Raw genomic sequence first — 18,502 nt, 5'->3', positions numbered from 1 at the left:
TTACGGGGGTCTCGGTTCTGGCAGTCTTGAGGCCATAGGTAGCGTAAGAGGGTTCTAGCACAGCTTTCGCCCTCGCTCTTGATCACGTTCTACGTGACGCAGGCGGTAACAAAGGACGTCCCACGTCCGCCGCTATGGTTGAGGGTGGCACTGGTGAACACTCTCAAGGTTCGTATACAGACAACATAAAATACCCAAGAATGTAGCAGGGGGGACAGCGGCCGATGTAGCTCAGTTGGAAGAGCACCGGACGCGTTATTCGGAGGTCGTGGGTTCGGATCCTACCATCGGCACGTTGTTTTTTCTTCTACTTTGAGTCTAATTATCTTTCCCCTTAACAGATTACATTACTAATTTCTGTGATCATCCAAGTAAACATTAAAAAAAAAGACATAAAGTACCATCCCCAACGCTTTCCTTGGCCTCGCCGACTGTTGGCTTCTTTCCTTCATGTATTATAACGAGCAACCTCATTTCCCCTTGATTGATCTGCTTGTAGCTTACGGGGGTCTCTGTTCTGGCAGTCTTGAGGCCATAGGTAGCGTAAGAGGGTTCTAGCACAGCTTTCGCCCTCGTTTTCGATCGCGTTCTACGTGACGCAGGCGGTAACAAAGGACGTCCCACGTCCGCCGCTATGGCTGAGGGTGGCGCTGGTGAACACTCTCAAGGTTCGTATACAGACAACATAAAATACCCAAGAATCTAGCAGGGGGGACAGCGGCCGATGTAGCTCAGTTGGAAGAGCACCGGACGCGTTATTCGGAGGTCATGGGTTCGGATCCCACCATCAGCACGTTGTTTTTTCTTCTACTTTGAGTCTAATTATCTTTCCCTTTAACAGATTACATTACTAATTTCTGTGATCATCCAAGTAAACATTAAAAAAAGAAAGACATAAAGTACCATCCCCAACGCTTTCCTTGGCCTCGCCGACTGTAGGCTTCTTTCCTTCATGTATTATAACGAGCACCCTCATTTCCCTTTGATTGATCTGCTTGTAGCTTACGGGGGTCTCGGTTCTGGCAGTCTTGAGGCCATAGGTAGCGTAAGAGGGTTCTAGCACAGCTTTCGCCCTCGCTCTTGATCACGTTCTACGTGACGCAGGCGGTAACAAAGGACGTCCCACGTCCGCCGCTATGGCTGAGGGTGGCGCTGGTGAACACTCTCAAGGTTCGTATACAGACAACATAAAATATTCAAGAAAGTAGCAGGGGGGACAGCGGCCGATGTAGCTGAGTTGGAAGAGCCCCGGACGCGTTATTCGGAGGTCGTGGGTTCGAATCCCACCATCGGCACGTTGTTTTTTCTTCTACTTTGAGTCTAATTATCTTTCCCCTTAACAGATTACATTACTAATTTCTGTGATCATCCAAGTAAACATTAAAAAAAAAGAAAAGACATAAAGTACCATCCCCAATGCTTTCCTTGGCCTCGCCGACTGTTGGCTTCTTTCCTTCATGTATTATAACGAGCGTCCTCATTTCCCCTATATATATATATATATATATATATATATATATATATATAGCCAATATCTAACGCCAGTGCTTTTAAATCAACTGTTGGCTTGCTGAGTGTGATAATAAACAATATTTACACGTATTTCCAACACATTAGGGTAATTTCGTCTCCTAATAATGTATAGCGCGCACAGCCTGGCAGACGGTACTGTTTTAAGGGGTGCATCTGCTCCGTCAGAAATGTCATACTGTAAACTTTTGATGCTGATGATCATTAAAATGAACAGTCACACGGCAAAACATGAAGCACATTTTCTTTTTAAAACTCAGCACAAGATTTCCTTTGATTATTGGCGTCCTGATTTTTTTTTCCGTTTCTTTTTTAAACGTTACATTTGAAACGGAGAACACAGAGCTTAAGTTTAGCTCTCAAGGCCCACATGGGTTCTCATAGGGCAAATAAATTATTTATTCTGCTGTAAAAAAAAGGTTTGATAAGAGTCTGGCAGCTTCTACGAAAAACTTCCCTGCCCTTTTACTATCAGGCCACGGGTACGATTAGCAATTTCTGTGCGCTAACGGCGCAAAGAGATAGGCGTATAAATTGAGCGCACGTGAATGTTGAGCAGGAATGTAGAGGTTTCACTGCCCATCCATTAGTGCGTTTGCTTCGCAAACGGCAGCATTTGATTAGCTCGTTTATCTCTTCTTGCGAGTTCAGTGAGCAAAGACAGTGTGTTTTGCACAGATTTAGTTCATTTATGCGCACGGGCGGAATTGGGAACCGTATTGTATTAGGATCGCCTCACTATTGTTCATACCGCGTCCATTTTGTCTTGTGATATAATTAACTGCTGTCGGGGGAAGTGAATCTCTTAGGCCTTCAAAAGTCCTTGAGAAGCGAGCGGACTATTGGCTGACTGGTGACCGCCCAGAGTATTGACTGCATATCGCAGCAAGCAAATAACCAGAGCGTAACCTCAGTGGCGAAGGCTATCATCGATGTGGCAGGCCGCTAATCTATGATAGCCGTGATTCGGCACTTGCAACTTTCGTCTCAAGCTACCGTCACTTTGACGTCACGCCGGCAAATAACAAAAATGGTTATATATTATTTATGCAACACTGCTATTGGCAGTAACGTTCGCATAGTATGTAGATTAGCATTAATGATTTCCTCTGAGAACCATTTAGACCATACATGGCAAAATTATTTTTCAAAAGGAATTAAATTACATTACTAATTACTTTGCCGAAAATCGCAGGAAAGTAATTAAATTACATTACTCATTACTGCTCCCAAAAAGTAATGAAATTACATTACAATTGCTTATACTGGGTAATTCAATTACTTTTAAATTACTTTCTAGTTTCCATCCATGCAAAAACTAAGTAAAGCTAGTGAACAAAACAACTTGTTCTCAAGACGCGAAGCACACACATTATTTCGTCTTCCCGCCAAATTACGTCCCAGAGACCTATTCCTTCCTTCTTTCCTACAGCACTGTCATTACCAGAACAAGACAACCGCAATAAAAAAGGAAAGAAAGAAAAAAATCAGAAGCAGGGTCGAACGGTCGTGAAATGACCGGCAAACCCAGCGTCTTGCTGGCCCGGAGCTGTCCCCGCCATTTCAAGGGCCCGAAAAAGCTAGCTTATTTATTGCTTCCGCAGTCCCAAGAATCGACGTCGACACCATGTACTCACTGCTCAGAATGCTCAAGCCACGGAATCTCATGTCATGGAACCTTCCACCTATCTCCCCCCGCCCCAATCCTCCCTCGCCCCGTGGTCACGAGTGTAACCAGGCACCGCTGTGCCCTAGCCGAGGGAGTGCCACTGCGCCGCGCTCCCAGCTAGTTTTCAACTCCAGCCTTCCCGCACCATCTGCCCCTTCGGCATTCCCTTGACGCCTTTTATCCTGCTGCTTGGAGAATGGTTATCATAGGATAGCCGCACTAAGCGACCATACTACACACGAGGTCTCAGACGAACTGTTCTGCTAATTCTGTCTACTTTTGCCGATTTGTTACGCTGGCTTCGGCTTGCCGCAAGTCGTTCCTGCTTTCGCGGAACTTTGTTGTCTATTGAAGGAATTGTGTCGCACTTTAGTAAAAGTAATTTCGAAAGGAATTAATTACTTTTGCTGCGAAATTACTACCAAAAGTAATTCATTACGTTACTTAATTAACAACCTGAAAAAGTAATTCATTATGTTACGAATTAATGCAAAAAATAATCAAATTACAGTAATTTTATTACTGTAAGTCAATTAATGCCATGTCGTATTTAGACTAGGCTACTCATAGGTTTCAAGTGATTAACAGTAATACTCTATTGGTGAAATACAATCCGTGTTCTAATATCAATTGCGATAAGAAAAAGTTACAGCGTCTTCATTGCAGTGGTCAATACTTCACTACGTAAACGCGGATTCACCAAAAGGAAAACACACGGGCACATGATCGTACGCCTACTTAGTCTACTAAAAAGAAAAAGAAAGGCATCGCCAGATCTGCTATCTATGTACGTGATGAAATATGACTATATAAACGTTTGTACTGAGACTAACCTTTATCCCTAATGTATTTTGTTTTGTTCAAGCCGGCCCACCAGCATTCGCCAACCGTCTGTAGGGAATGAAAGGGAATCCATAGATCGAAAAGCTAGACCTAATGTTCAGAACATTGATTACCAGGCACGAGTACTTCATAACGCTCTAGACAATGAAAAATACGAGGTAAATGTACACGAGCTTCGACTCCGTTGTGCGAGTGAGAGTTCATGCTCGCAAGTAACCAGAAAGAACGGCTGAGTGACTGCGTGCGCATTCGTGAAGCAATATATGTGCAGACCAGCGCTGCCGAGTCAGTTGGTTCATGTAGATTTAGGGCCCCGTAATGCAGCGCCATTCGATTCTTATCATCGGCTCAAAGTTTGCCGTCGTCCTGAGCGACCGCATGTCAACCAAGAACACTAAGACCTCCCTTCCCCAAGTCAATCCAGTTGTTGGCGGTGGTGCTCTAGATTTCCACGCCAGTCCCAACGCAGAAATGATTCTGCCCGAAGGTTCATTAGTCGTTTCGCATCACGTGATTCCCGAACGCCGGGCCGCCGTCCAATGAATCATCGATAGGCGATCTCACCAATTCGGCAGGGTGATAGTTGCAGGCTGGCACCATTGCCCACCTTACCTTTTAATGGCAGCGCATCCCGTAATGGAATCACTACGCTCCGGATGCTTGACACTATGTCGGTCATCTGTTTCATGACGGTCATCGGCTGAGGAAAAGTGATTATGGTTTAGTGACTGGGTTTGGCTTCCGAGTTTGATAAAGACAATCGATTAGCCGCCTTCATTCTGAAGTTTCAATACAAATTAGCAAATACCAGATGGCTAAAAAAAGTACAACCCATCTAAGACTAAATCGAGCGCAATCCGCATTTTCAATGCCTTTTCTCACAAGCTGTTTCAAGCACTGCAGGCGAAAAGTAAGGGCTACGTAGGCCAATGTGGATGAAGCTCTTTGGGTGATTTTTTCCTACGCGTCTGTTGATCGCGATGTGTAAGTGTGGTAAGAATACAGTCATGCTGCGCGAGTCATCCTCACTGGTCCAGGTTGCCCTTACAATTAACGATGCTGCAAATATCCTGTGAAACGGCATGTAGCTCTGCAAAGTAAGATGACATCATTTGCGCTCATTCGTTTCAGCTCCCAATGATCCAGCAGTCTTCACAGCATACCGCAGTGTTCAGCAAGAATCACCGTTTTTTTTTTTTTTTTTGGCCCGTCTCGGCGACAGCTATTATCCTTTGTTCGCGTCAATTCCACGAAGGCCACGCAATCGGCTTCGCGGTTAATATCTTTCGTACGCCGGTACCTTACGATAACTGTAGAAGGGCACTGGATATAAGCGGTGGGTTTTCAGCACGCTTGTCGCTTGCAGATGAGACTGTTCAAACAATGCGACTGTTCCAGGGGCCGCCATTCATATATGCACCCATGGTAATTCATATACGAGGCGTAATACAAAGCGCGCCCTGGGGCTAAGGAGCGTAAGTAATGAGCGCGCATTTGTGTTTCGCAAAGCGTACTTTGACCTTTCGGCTGTGGGAGCAGCCACTGCAAGGCGGGAGCACGCCTCATAAAGACCTCAAGACAAATTGTACACGTTACGACATGGTCTCATATACCTGCTGCTGGAAACGACCTCTGTGAAAGGGTTTTGTTCTGTCTCCGTTCCTTTATTTTTACTTGCAAGGTGTATCGCATGAAAGGAGCGTGCCTTTCATCCACTGAAGAATGACGATAAGAATCGCTTTGCGAGGCTGACTGCGAGGCAGAGTTTCAACACGCACAGTGTACGTTGCCTACGAGAACGCACAATGGCGGATTCGCGTCACCGCTGTTTTGTTTGTTTAAATATTGTTTCCCCCGAAGACGTCGCTATACACAAGAGCGGTCAGAATGGGCACGACCGGTCACGGAGAGCAAGCGAAGGAGATTAATCTCGACGTCGCAACATTTGGAGCAGTCAGATCAATTTCTCGATTAACCTGCTGCGTTCAATCGACCTCGACGAAAAGTGCTTGATGTTACTTCCCGAGAATCAATTTTAACTCCGAGCGACCGCCGCTCTATATGCAACGAATTTACTTTTTTTCCCCCTTTCTGTTTTCGACAGGTAAACTATATATTTCACGTCACTGCATCCAAGCCGCGCGCGTCGCTTACGTGTACAGACGCGCCTCGTTGCGATGAGCATGTTTCGCCATTATGGTTCCAACAGGCGTCGCGCATTAAAAAGATCGCTATAGTGCGTGAGCGCGAGATTTGTTGCCCTCGTGCGTGATTGAGGTTGCGGTTCCTCTAAGTGTCGGCTAAAAACGAGGTTGTGGAGGCCAGTCTGCATGCCTGAGCGTTCTGCTTGCCCAGCCGCATCAAGCCCCAAGCAAGTGGGTTGAAAGGTGGATGGAGGACAGTGGCAAAGTAAAAGGTCAAAAGGCGCATCGTTCCGTAGAAAGAGCTCCAATATTTACTACCACAGCGTTTTCATCTTAAAGAGCGCATTAAACCCCTTTAGAAGAAGTTATGGAGCACAGCTCTCGACTCCTTTTAGTACAGGCCTCTTTCTTTTTTTCTTTTTTTTTTAACGACAGAGTTATAGGCCTGGAGGCTTAATGTACTTGTTGCTGTTCATGTACATTGAGATAAAGGTCAGCGATTACGTAAACAGCTGATGCGAAGAAGTACAGTAAATTAAGGGGCAGGCGGCACTATAGCTGGTAAGCACGCGGTACACCGCAACAGCCACACTTCATTCCGAAGGTAGCACGCACCTGACGTGTATAGTTGGAAGCATAAAGCTTCGTGAATACAGGCAGAACGAAATGTACTAAGTGCAACTGAGCAAGTTGGGAAACAATGGAGAGACTCAGCTGCATTCTATGTGCTGTTCAATATTATATCGAGCCGTTTCAAAACAGGTAAGTGAAGTTATTCTAATGTATTTTTGGAATAAAAGTTTAGTGACTTCGGCTTGATCACTGAACGCCATCCGTTATTGCGCATGCATTTTCAGCTGTACCTGCATTTTCTCGCACCATGTTCTTTTTTGCAATAAATTTTTGCCACGTAAGTAAAAGCTACTTCTTAGTATTTGCAAATGTCTGCGTGGAGCTAAGCATAAAGTGAATGTCACCTTGCTGACGCTCAACCTGCTTGTTATAAAATAAAGTTATATATATCCCAACGAACCTCACTTATATCATTTGATGCTGTTGATATTACTGATAGAGTATTCCCCCATAATCCGCGCAGAAAATACTTGTTAAATAAAGACCAGAGACTTTATGTAACATGGGGAAAAACGCAAACTTGAAGTGTGTATAGACATACAGTATGGCCATCATTTCTTTAATGTTATTGTATTTATTAAAAAAGAAACAAAAATAAACAATGTACATCTTAATGGAGGTACAAATTGAGCTTTCTGTGACAACGAGTACCAGCAGCTTTCAAATGATTAAAAAGAACAACGAACATTTTATGGCACTGTTCTCTCCGAACTGTACGCCCTATTAAACCTCTAGATGTGCTGATGATGAAGAATGCTGAAGATTTATTTTTAACGTAGTGGCTCCCTCGATAACGTAAAAAAAAAAAAAAGGAATTAATCGTAATCTGATTTATGCTTACTCGCAATATATAGCCTCCTAACCTATCATGTTCTTATATAGTTCGGGGCTAGGTCCGTAACAATACGAAGCATCCGGCTCGGCTCTAACGTTCGTGCAACGTTTTATGAAGAAAGCAATTCGTCATCAAAACTATAAACGATATATGCTCATAGTAACCACCACCTCGTTACAAACGGCTGTCTTAAAATGAACAAATTATAAGCAACCATCAAAATTTATAACACAAAACAACTTGTCATCGCAAGAAAAGTTATCTCCCGGAAAGAATTCCAACGCCCCGCAAATTAAGAATGCGCGACTGAGAACGAAGACTGAACAAAACGCCGAGACACTCTCGCTCCACTGGGTGCCATCCCCATCTCGAGTCTATAAGTATGTGAACTAAAAAGTGTAATTCAGTTTTGATACTTCGTTAGCAAAGTCAATTACAATGAGTCTCGGCGTGCTTCCCCCTTTTCTTGCCACCAGTAATTTCTGGTTTTATTTTTCCTTAACAGCCGCGGACTGCACTTGCTCTTCGTATTTCAGTTCCGTGCTGCATAAAAAGAAAATTATGCCGGCACCGTCATTAATGATAGCAATTGTTCCGCCTCAGAGAGTATGGACGAGCGAGATGCTGCTTAACGTGCACGTGAAAGCTCTGATTGATCAATAAAAAATAAGGAAGCAATCCAAGCGGCGAGTACTCATATCTTAAAAGGCAGGTCTAAAGGACGCAAATTCCTAACCAAGAACTAAAAGAATAAAAAGAATCTAAAGTTTTTCGCAGTAGACTATGCGCCGGCCGACTTTTTTTTTTTCTTCTTTTTTTTCTCGGTCATCGCTTTCGCTTCCGTAGCTTTTCGCTTGGCCCATTTCTAGTAACGTTCCGGTTGTTCGCTGACTTCCACACTCAAACGAGGATGGCAGTCAATTAGCATTAATGTTGTCTCCATTTTGAGCCCTATATTGATACTGCCGCTCGCGTTTTCCTTTTGCCCTAAAAGCTGAGCGTTAACGCATGATGCCAGCTCACAATTCTACAATCCTAAATTGTTTCTCCTCTTTCCTCCACCAGTCATATCCCTTCGCGCTTTTTATTTTCATTAGCTTTTTCAGCCTCGTCTTTTCTGCGATATTCCCCTTCCTATTTGCACACATAGGCGTGCACTGTGAGCATTCGCGCAGATTTTTATTTTCACATCTTTTCTTCCTTTTCCCTCTGTGCTGGGTGGCCAACCAGAATACCATTCTGGTTACGCTCCATGCGTTCACTCATCTTCGTTTCTGTCTATCTTTCCGTGTGGGTTTCACTCCTTAGCGATTTTTGCCCGCAACACTCTCCCATCGTCTCTGTGAAATTGGAGGAGAATCCAGAAATACGGATCACACTAAAAAAGTTAATATACTGGCTATGATAGCTAAGTATCAAATTCGGAAAAACTGAAAGGGCCACAGAGGGAGTTTTATATCTCATTTCTGAACAAAGAAAAAAAAAAAAAATCCCTAACAGTGTCTACTCAGTCGTTGAATGCTAAGTATATGTTCACTGTGTCGCATTCATCAGCTTCTGACTCAAGGCTTTGAATAAACTCGAATGCAAATTTAAACTCTTTTTCGAGGTTCATCTGCTTTTCATAAGGATGGTGCGCTTCGATCGGACGTGGCATAGTAGATGACCGCTTTAACACCGTGACCTTTTTAACAGGCTCTAAGTAACTCTCAGTTAGAAACTAGGTTTACTGGAACTGCTACCGCTCGGCAGTCTCCACATCCAAGACGAAAAAAAAAAAAAAAAAAAAAGAACACTCATGAATCTGGAAGCCGCAGGCAGCTCATACTGCATATATCCGAGTTGTGCAAAATGTTAAACCAGTACAGCGAGCCCATGACACATACCGTCTATATCGCCTTAGTATTCTTGTGATATGCTGTTTTCTTTTAGGTCATAAACGCTTTTCGTATCGGTCTTGACCGGAAAGTCCGAGTTTTCAGAGAGAGAATGTTCGATGAACTTTTGTGATGCTTAGAGTAAGCCACGCCACGAAAGGTAACGGCTATAGTTCAGAAAAGTGGGCACCAGTGGTTTTCATGCACAGTTGTCCTCAACTGGAAGTGAATTATTATCGTCAAATGAAACGCTATATAATTAAAGCTTCAGCGCTATGGCGGGATGGGTGAAATTTAGCTATCGAAGGTGAAATACAGGGAAGTTTATTAACACTCTCACCGAGCGGTCATCGCCGCGTAAAAGCGAAAGTCAGCTTACCTAGCCTTTAGACCGGCGATATAAAATATTATCGCTTAACGGTTCGTGATTGAGTTGTCTTAATTGTGTTTCACTGAACTGACCTCTAGTACTAGGTAACCATCGTCCTGCCCTGAAAGTGCGTACGAAGCTCGCGCCTTCCCATCTTGAATATATTTACGATTGTCAAAAAGGGAACTTCTGTGGTTAATTAAGATGCATCTCTATGCTTTTTGCTTCAATGCATTTATATCATTCTAGCATTTGGTGAGCAAACATCGTACTATATATTCGAAAAGAGCTAGCATGCGAACTTGGACGGGATGGTATGGTTGAATATAATAATAACCTATAAGGAGAGCTACATTCAGCTGCTTATAATGGAGAAATAAAACATTACGTATACGGGCAATTCTACGCCATATCGCGTCGATCGTATACAAGTTCTACCTCGCGTCTTGTGCACGTTTTCAAGGTAGCAATTTGCTAACTTATAATGGCGCACTCAATAGCATCAGTTGTGGATCTTTAAACCTGGTATCGTTTAATTATATGAACCGTGAGAAGCAGAGATGCGCGTAAAAATGATGGCGTTCCAGATTTGTCTGTACTGACCGTTTGAGGAAATATCTCCTCCTCTCTACTGACTTTAGCAGCCAAACAGCTGACCTAAAAGAATAACAATGCTACGCTGCGATTGAAGTCACGCTTGCCCCTAAAAATGCGAGCCATTTCTGCAGAAACGACGATTTCGGAACATACGCCGTTCAGCGTCCATTTCCGACTGCCCCGTTCCAAATAACGAGCGGTGTAAAGTTTTATTGGAACTTCGAATCAGTGAAGAAGTGCTTTCCCTGCGAGAAAAAACCCGTGCCTGATGGTCGTTTTCTGTTAGGCGGTGGTGTATTAAAAATAAAATTAAAAATAAATAAAAACTATAGAAGAGGAAAGATGTTGCCTGCAGCGGCAATTGCTATCTAATGTCTAAGCACCCGAGCTGCGACCACCGGAAATACATATTTTTTTTTTCTTTTTCATACGTTACGCGTTCCAAGCTTGAAATTTACGTTACGTGCATTGCGTGCGGTACACTGCAAGGAGACACTGCTATAATCATAAGTTTGATGCTGTTGAGATGCCGAAAAGGAAAATGTAAAATATAATGGAAGTCCGTGCGCGTATATATGCCTTTTGCAAATTAAGAAAGCAAACAAGCGCTTAGTTCTAACAGAGAAGACAAATAAAGAAAACACAATCGGTCTGGGTATTTACTTGTCTGGCTCAAAATTCCGTCTCGCTTTGCCGCTCGCTAAGGTTTTCCTGCTTCAAACGTTAGCTCTCAGCGTCTGCGATTAGCTCTGTCATTTTGACGCTTTTAATTTGGTATACTTTAGTTTCTTGTACCGCCTTTACTGCGTTATAGTAAGAGGACGCGCGTGGCTTCACAGCAGACGATGCTAATGTAAATAGCGCTCTCCGCACGTTAATATTTTTCTTGTCACGCCAGAATAGTAAACATCAGCGAACGTCGACGAGCGCAGTCAAGCCGTTCCTAAGGATGTAGCTTGGGACGTACAAAAACCATGTAGGGCAGGCGTGTTTCTGTGTTTTGCTCCTTAATTACTGTTGAGTGAACTTCCGGTTCTACTTGCAGGCGTTTCAAAACGAGAACATGGTGCATTTGGATAAAACTATTAATAGTTGTAAAAGCACTTATATTAGAGCAGAAATCAACTGCTAAAAATGAGGTTCTCCTGCCACACCAGAAAAGTGAGCACTCTTTCCTGCGGTTTTCAGCGCAGATCCGCTCACGTAGAACAATCGATTATCATCATAGTCACCACCATCAGGCTAGCTGCATAGTCATAGCATAGTCTGCGCGAGATCCGTAAATCAAGTTCCCTAACCTCAACCGCCTACCTGTCTGCCTTCTTTGAAAGGCAACAAGCCATATGTACGGTGTTAATATATACGCGTTCTTTTTTCCGGTGTTTTCAAGTTGTTTCATATGCGAAGCGCATCAAGCGGAATTAGGAGACAAAAAACAAAAAACGTTAACTTACACCCCGTGTCAACGTTAAGTACAAGTAATGGGGACTTTTTTCAATCTGTGCTGCGAAACGGCACATTCAATAAAAATTTAGACCTCATCGCAGTTCGCGTGGCTTAGCAGCGAGCTATTGCAGCCACTGAAAAATGGAGACGCGCGAACTCGCGGAGAAATGCGGGCGATCGCTCGATTAACCAGCTCGAGCGGAAATCTTTGTATGGTAGGATTACTTTAGGCCGGGCTTCCAGCTTTCGTAACGGCTCAGCGTAGGGTTTCCTCCATATTCGATGAGATATTAGATGTTAAATAAAGGATTTCACTTAAATAGCGCGCGCGTACGCGATCAGTATCATAGAGAATATTTGAAATGAATTTACCTGTTAGGCGAAATGGAAGCCACGCAGCAATAAAGAGGGCGGTGCACCAGTGTTAACCAGTTTCATTGCGGGCATTTGACATCCTGGAAATCAGTGTACGGGGCCAGCGGTGTGCTAATCATACAGAAAAGAAAATGAACATAATCCCAAAAAACAAAGCACGAACAGACATGACGCGTTATCGGTCGTGGAACAAATACCTAGTAACTCGCTACTAATACTACAACTAATTATATTACCTGAAATTTATACAGGCCTTACAAAAGGCTGCGCTGAGCTTTGAAACAATCACAAATTATTTCCAGTTAGTTTTACGAAGCATCAAATATCGCAGAAAAAGTCGTTAGCAGGAAAAATCAACTTAGCAACTTATGAGCAAAAGTGCAGGAAAATATACCGCATAGTAAACGAACATTATCAAACCACAAAATGAAACCGGGTTTTGATTTTCAGCAGGCTCCCGAGATTCAAGCTCTGACTATTATCTATGGAGCGCGAGCTTTCTAAAAAAGGCGTTCGTGGCAGTGCGTCTCCTTAAATACCTCTTCACTGAAGCATTAAATTGTCAATTCCTTTATCTTGTCAAAGTGATGAAAAAAACAAAAAAAACAAAAAGGAAGGGTTTGTCATGTGGGCAGTTTATTCTGTTAATCTATCATTACGAAGACGCGTTGCGTTCGGCTCTGCTATGCATGATATTGCTTTCAAAAGATGTGACACATCCCTGCACACTTACGCTAGTCAAGAGATGTCTCGATTTCTGCAGTAAGCAGAAGAATAAAATGAAACATTAAAGACAAGATCCCGCTTTTCTAAAAATAAAACAAATACCATGTCGGTTACCAAAATATTTGTTTGTTTGTTCTTTCAACTACACTGCAGCACAAGAAATAGCAATGTAAACTGTGTCTGATAAATGTCCAACGTTGAAATTATTACACTTGTTTTGGCATGTACCATTAGCAAAAGAAAAAACAATGCACGCAGTTTATTGTTACCCTTTGAGCGATTTACAGTGATTCGTATGAAAAAAAATCTGCTATTTTCAGTTTCTCTGGCCGCGCTCAAACTTTAGAAGGAGCGTATCTTGAAAACATGGGAAAGTTGTGGCTTCGTGCATTCTTAAAAAAAAAAAAAAAACTTTGGACTAGATTCAAAATGTCGCCCTGACATGTTACAATTTCTCATCACGCCCTTCTAAGTTCAACACACTGCATCAAAGCTCGTTGAAAGGCAATCATGCAATGAAACGTATTGTCGCCTATGTACTAACATAGGAGCCTGGCTCAACCCCTAGCAAAACTCAAAAGACGGGTCTTATTTCAGCGATTACTTTTACTGTCCCTGGAAGAGGTACCACGCTCTGTATTATAATAATCGTGAAACGCGAGGGAAGCAAATAAAAAAAAAAAAGAAATCGAAGATTTTTGGGCATTTTGATACGTCACTTCCTTCCAAAAGAAAGACATGTGAGAAGTATACCTGTTGGGAATAAAACTAGAAACGAAACGAACGAGCACTCCAAAAGCAGAGCACTCTAAAGCGACAAAACTTGATACATATAGTGGGCTTCGCCGCAGCGCGAGCGTGTCTTGCAACAGAAGCAAACCACTCGCGCACACCGTCAGCATCACTCGGGGAGGCGCCAAATCAAAAGAGCAGCCGTGCGTGCACGAGCGTGCGTCTGCTTGAGAGCAGCCGACTAGGAGGAAAAGGAAGCAAAGCGAAAACAACGCTCTCACGGGATAAATTCATCCGATATTCGCAGCCACCACAAATCTGCCCGGCGCTTATCATCCGAGTTGTGGGAGCACCTATTTTGACAGCTGAAACAATGTATTCCGCAAATGTTTCACCGCCGTAGATTTCCGTCGTACGTGTTCAAGAGCTCTCCACGCACCGTTTGAACGACGCGCTTCGGTGTCTTGTTTTGAACTTCGTATTCTGAGTCCTTACATGCGTCTCTTTGCGATGTAGAACACTGAAGACTTACGCAGACTGAGAAATTAAAGCCTGCACCAAGGAGCTAGTTTTAAAGTGAATCTCGACGATTTCGGAAGCTGAAAATACAATCAAGAGTTGTTTCATTTCGTCATATAGCATGTGCCTGCCGCTTTCTACGCTGGCACAAAAGCCGTCGCGGTCATCTGTTGCCAGATATTGTCATTTATTATATGCTTCCAGCAACGAAGCGGGTAAAGTACGCGCTCAGCTACCATAGCAGCCAGTGAGGACACGACTTTTCTCCTCGAATCAAATATTGACGGCGGGCTCACCTGGGGTCTCATCGTCTTGTAGGTATCCGTGGACAGGTGCGGTGATCAACAAGCAGACCACGATCCCCGCCGTCACGGCGGTGAAGAACGCGTCGGCAAACACCGGTGGAGGCCGGACTCTGAGCGTAGCCCGGGACGGCGCCATGGCGCGAAGCTCGAGCCGAGCGAGAAGTTCCTCTTCGAAGCGGCGCGCCACTCGTCGCGGGGGCGGTGCGCTCTGCCGGCGGCGGTGGTGGGTACCGCGCTGACGGGGGCACGCTCTGGCGGCTGAGAGCAGCGTCGCTGACGACGGCGCGGCCGCAACCGCCGCTCCTGCTGCTGCTTGCGCGATGCGGCGGCGGCGCTGGACGCCCGCTCTGCGGCAAGCTGCGCAGAAGACCCCTTGCGCAACTTCTCGCCTGCACGCCCTTCCGAGCGCGCGCTCCCGCTTCGCTCCCACCGCGCGGGAATCCCTATATTTGGGGGAGAGTCCGGCGCTCGTGCTTCTGGCTGCTGATAGGTGGCAGACGGGAAGGCCCACGCGGGTCTTCTCAAACGCAATGTGTACCTGTTCTTTCGAAAGAGCAGCTATTGTGCATGTCGAGGTCAAACAGGAAAGTACGCGATATTTACGAGAGTATTTAATTCAGTGGATAATTCAATGGATAAAGGCATATATTAGCAATAGAACACAGTTTGTTGACATTGGGGGTTGTTTATCAGCTGTACTACGCGTTTCTTCTGGTGTCCCACAGGGCAGTGTGTTAGGTCCGCTTTTATTTTTAATTTATATTAATGACTTGGTTGATGTACTCAATAACGATGTGTCTATCAGATTATTTGCTGATGATTGTGTTGTTTTTAAAGAAATTTTATCCACGGATGATCATGCTCTATTGCAAAATGCACTTGTTGAGATTGACAAATGGTGCAAGGTATGGGGCATGGAACTTAACGTGGAGAAAACGGTGCTATTACGGATCACTAGAAAAAAGACGCCCAGCATTTTTCTTATAAGCTTCAGGACAGTTTAGTTAAGGAAGTTGAGTTTTATAAGTATCTCGGTGTTACACTCGCGAACAATCTTTCATGGTCCCGTCACATATCAGATATCTGCCGTTCTTCATTAAGAAAATTGTGGTTTATTAAAAGGAAACTTAAAACGGCTCCGATTGAAACAAGGTTGCTTGCCTATAATGCACTTATTAGGACAAAGCTCGAATATGCGGCGATAATTTGGGACCCTCATAACAAAAAAGATATAAATCAGTTGGAGCGGGTACAGAGAAAAGCTATTCGCTTTGTATTCAGGAAATATAAAAGGCTAGATTCCCCATCACTTATGATGAAGCAACGCGGTATCCCTCTATTACAGACTCGTAGAAAAGTTAGCAGGTTAATATTTTTGTACAAAATTCTTACAGGTAAGGTAGGCTTAGTTTCAAGTAATTGCATAAAGCGATCAACAGCACGAAAAGCCAGACATAGCCACAATAATTCCTTAGTCCCAATTTTTGCGCGCACGGAAGCATTCAAACAAAGTTTTTTTCCAAGAACCATTGCAGATTGGAATTCCTTGTCGGTAAAAATCATGGAATCAAATAATTTCGCAAAATAACTCGAAGATTATCTCATGTAATTTTTAAAAATTTGTAGTCTGTAATTGTATCATTCACCAATGTTTTCTCCAAGATTTTTGTGTGTTTCTGCATGTTTTATGGTCTTGAGCAATGTGTATAATGAATCAAGCTGGCAGCTAGTTTTTGCACCACTCCTGCATGGGCCGTAATGGCTTGCAGTATTTGTAAATAAATAAATAAATAAATAAATTAATAAATAAATAAATAAATAAATAAATAAATAAATAAATAAATAAATAAATAAATAAATAAATAAATAAATAAATAAATAAATAAATAAGAGCTAAAGGTATGTATTAGGCGTAATGAAAGAGGTAATAAACATTGTGTAGCGTTGCGTCAATGTGAAGCTAAGCGTATTCTCCACCAAAACAAATTAGGTTACACCTGACAACAAATTCTGGTACCTATTATTTTTTTTTTTTTTTTTGACACGCCACCTCATATCACAGTCAACAGTATAATTCAGCGTGAGCAAATTCGTAGCCTATGGATCGACCTCAAGCATTTTCCAATTCTCCCGCCGGTGTGCGCAGGGGTTACGGCGCTCCACTACAGTTCCCAAGGATGCGGGATCGAATCCCGGCCTCGGAGGTCGCTTGGCGAATAGCAAGGCGCCCGTGTGCTGTGCGCTGTCAGTGCACGTTAAGGAACCCCAGGTGGTCGAAATTTCCGGAGTCCTCCACTACGGCGTCTCTCATAGCCTGAGTTGCTTTGGGACGTTAAACGCCACAAACCAAACCCAACCATTTTCCAATTCGACAAGGGCTGAAAACTTTTTGCGCTCCTTCCGAATGTCAAGTTAGCGCTCAGAATTCATTTGCCGCTACCCACGGGCTTTACAAACCAGTCACTAGTAGTCAAACTGTCTCTTTTAGACGCTTTGAAAGGAAGTTGCGCTTGCACTAACCATGCTATTTTCGCTCTGTCTTTTTGTATAATAAAACTAAAATTGGGACAGTTTGGAAACATTTGGGTGATAAAAATTTGTTAAAACTGTATACAAGAACCGTTTGCAAACGCCGCTGTAGCTGGCTTGGTAGGGCACCAGCCCGAAATTCGGAGGTCGTCGCGGGTTTGGATCACAGAAGTGGGATGAGGTTGCTTTCCTTTTTTTTCCTCATTAACTACCTTCGAGGCAGTAATATTCTTCTTTTTTAATGTTGTGTCGTGCTGTTTAGGAATATTACTACATTCATTTTATTTTTTTCTGAAAGGTAATTAATTAGAAAATACAGCGGAAAGCGACCTCCTTTCTCTGCATTGATCAATACTCACGACCTCCGAATTTCACGTCCTGTGCTCGACTAACTCACTTACAGTGAAGATATTTACAATCAATAGAGATATTCCTCTACAATTTCCTCGCCTCTAGTATGCAGCTTCAACAAATGTTTAACATCTAATTGCGAATTTCCAATTTTAACATTGGATAGAAAATCAGTGTAAAATTGGCATGATTACTGCAAGTGTTATTCTTTTTAAGTGCATAAACGGAAAAGTGTGACGAATGAGCGGCTGATTTGTAAAGCTCGCTGAGGGCGGCAAATGGTTTCTCATTACTTTATTGACGCTCCAGAAGAGAGTCTCTCGGGCTTTTTTTAAATTAAAAGTGCTTGAGGTAGATTCATAGACTGAGCATTTGCGGCGTTAAATTTTTCTGTTGAAGTTGGGCGGCTATTCAATAAATGCCCTTACTCTCTCTGTCTTGCCTCATACCTCAATTGCTCATTGCAAAGAAGCAGCTCTCGAAATGAGAAAACGAAACTAATCTGGGGTGCAGTGTTCCGCTCGAGTTAGCCTTTGTTTAATTAATTTGTGCATTTTTATAATGTTTTCATCGCGAGGAAACACGCTCTAAAGAGAAAAAAAGAGCGCATTTTGCATTGCGCTGAAATGATGTATACACCGTCAGCGCATCAAACTTAAATGGTACCATTTAAGTGCTCTTTCTGCCCACAATATCCTTACAATGTCGCCATCACGTGACGACATCAGTGTTCTTAGGAGGCCGAAGAGCACTTGTGGTGACAGGTGGAGCAACCTTGGTGAAGAGCTAAAAAGTATAGAGGGAAAGAAAATACTTGAGGGAAGGCTGGCGCTACAGCCCAATGGGAAAGAGCTCTTTCTCCGCTAAGAATCGCACAGCTCCGGTAATCACTGATCAGCCTGGCACTACCGCCCAGTGGAAAACAGCTCTTTCACCGCTAAGAATCGCACAGCTCCGGTAATCACTGATCAGCCTGGCACTACAGCCCAGTGGAAAACAGCTCTTTCTCCGCTAAGAATAG

At 43.5% G+C, this 18,502-nt stretch overlaps 1 protein-coding gene across 2 annotated transcripts in view; it reads right to left on the bottom strand.

Moving 5' to 3' along the window:
• The window catches only part of LOC146185531 (nephrin-like), a 177,868-nt gene extending 162,963 nt beyond the window's left edge, over window positions 1–14,905 (bottom strand). For both annotated transcript variants that reach the window (XM_084606481.1, XM_084606482.1), the window contains exon 1: window positions 14,593–14,905. In XM_084606481.1, coding sequence (XP_084462607.1) covers window positions 14,593–14,737 — 145 coding nt within the window. In that variant the 5' untranslated portion in view covers window positions 14,738–14,905. The remainder of the gene's footprint in view (window positions 1–14,592) is intronic.
• Between the last annotated feature and the right edge of the window lie 3,597 nt (window positions 14,906–18,502).

The sequence above is a fragment of the Amblyomma maculatum genome, chromosome 6 (assembly GCF_055883805.1).
Source record: "Amblyomma maculatum isolate TAMU_Amacu chromosome 6, ASM5588380v1, whole genome shotgun sequence".
In the NCBI taxonomy this organism is placed as follows: Eukaryota; Metazoa; Arthropoda; class Arachnida; order Ixodida; family Ixodidae; genus Amblyomma; species Amblyomma maculatum.
Note: the sequence above shows the minus strand (reverse complement) of the source record. Positions and strands in the feature narration are given on the sequence as shown.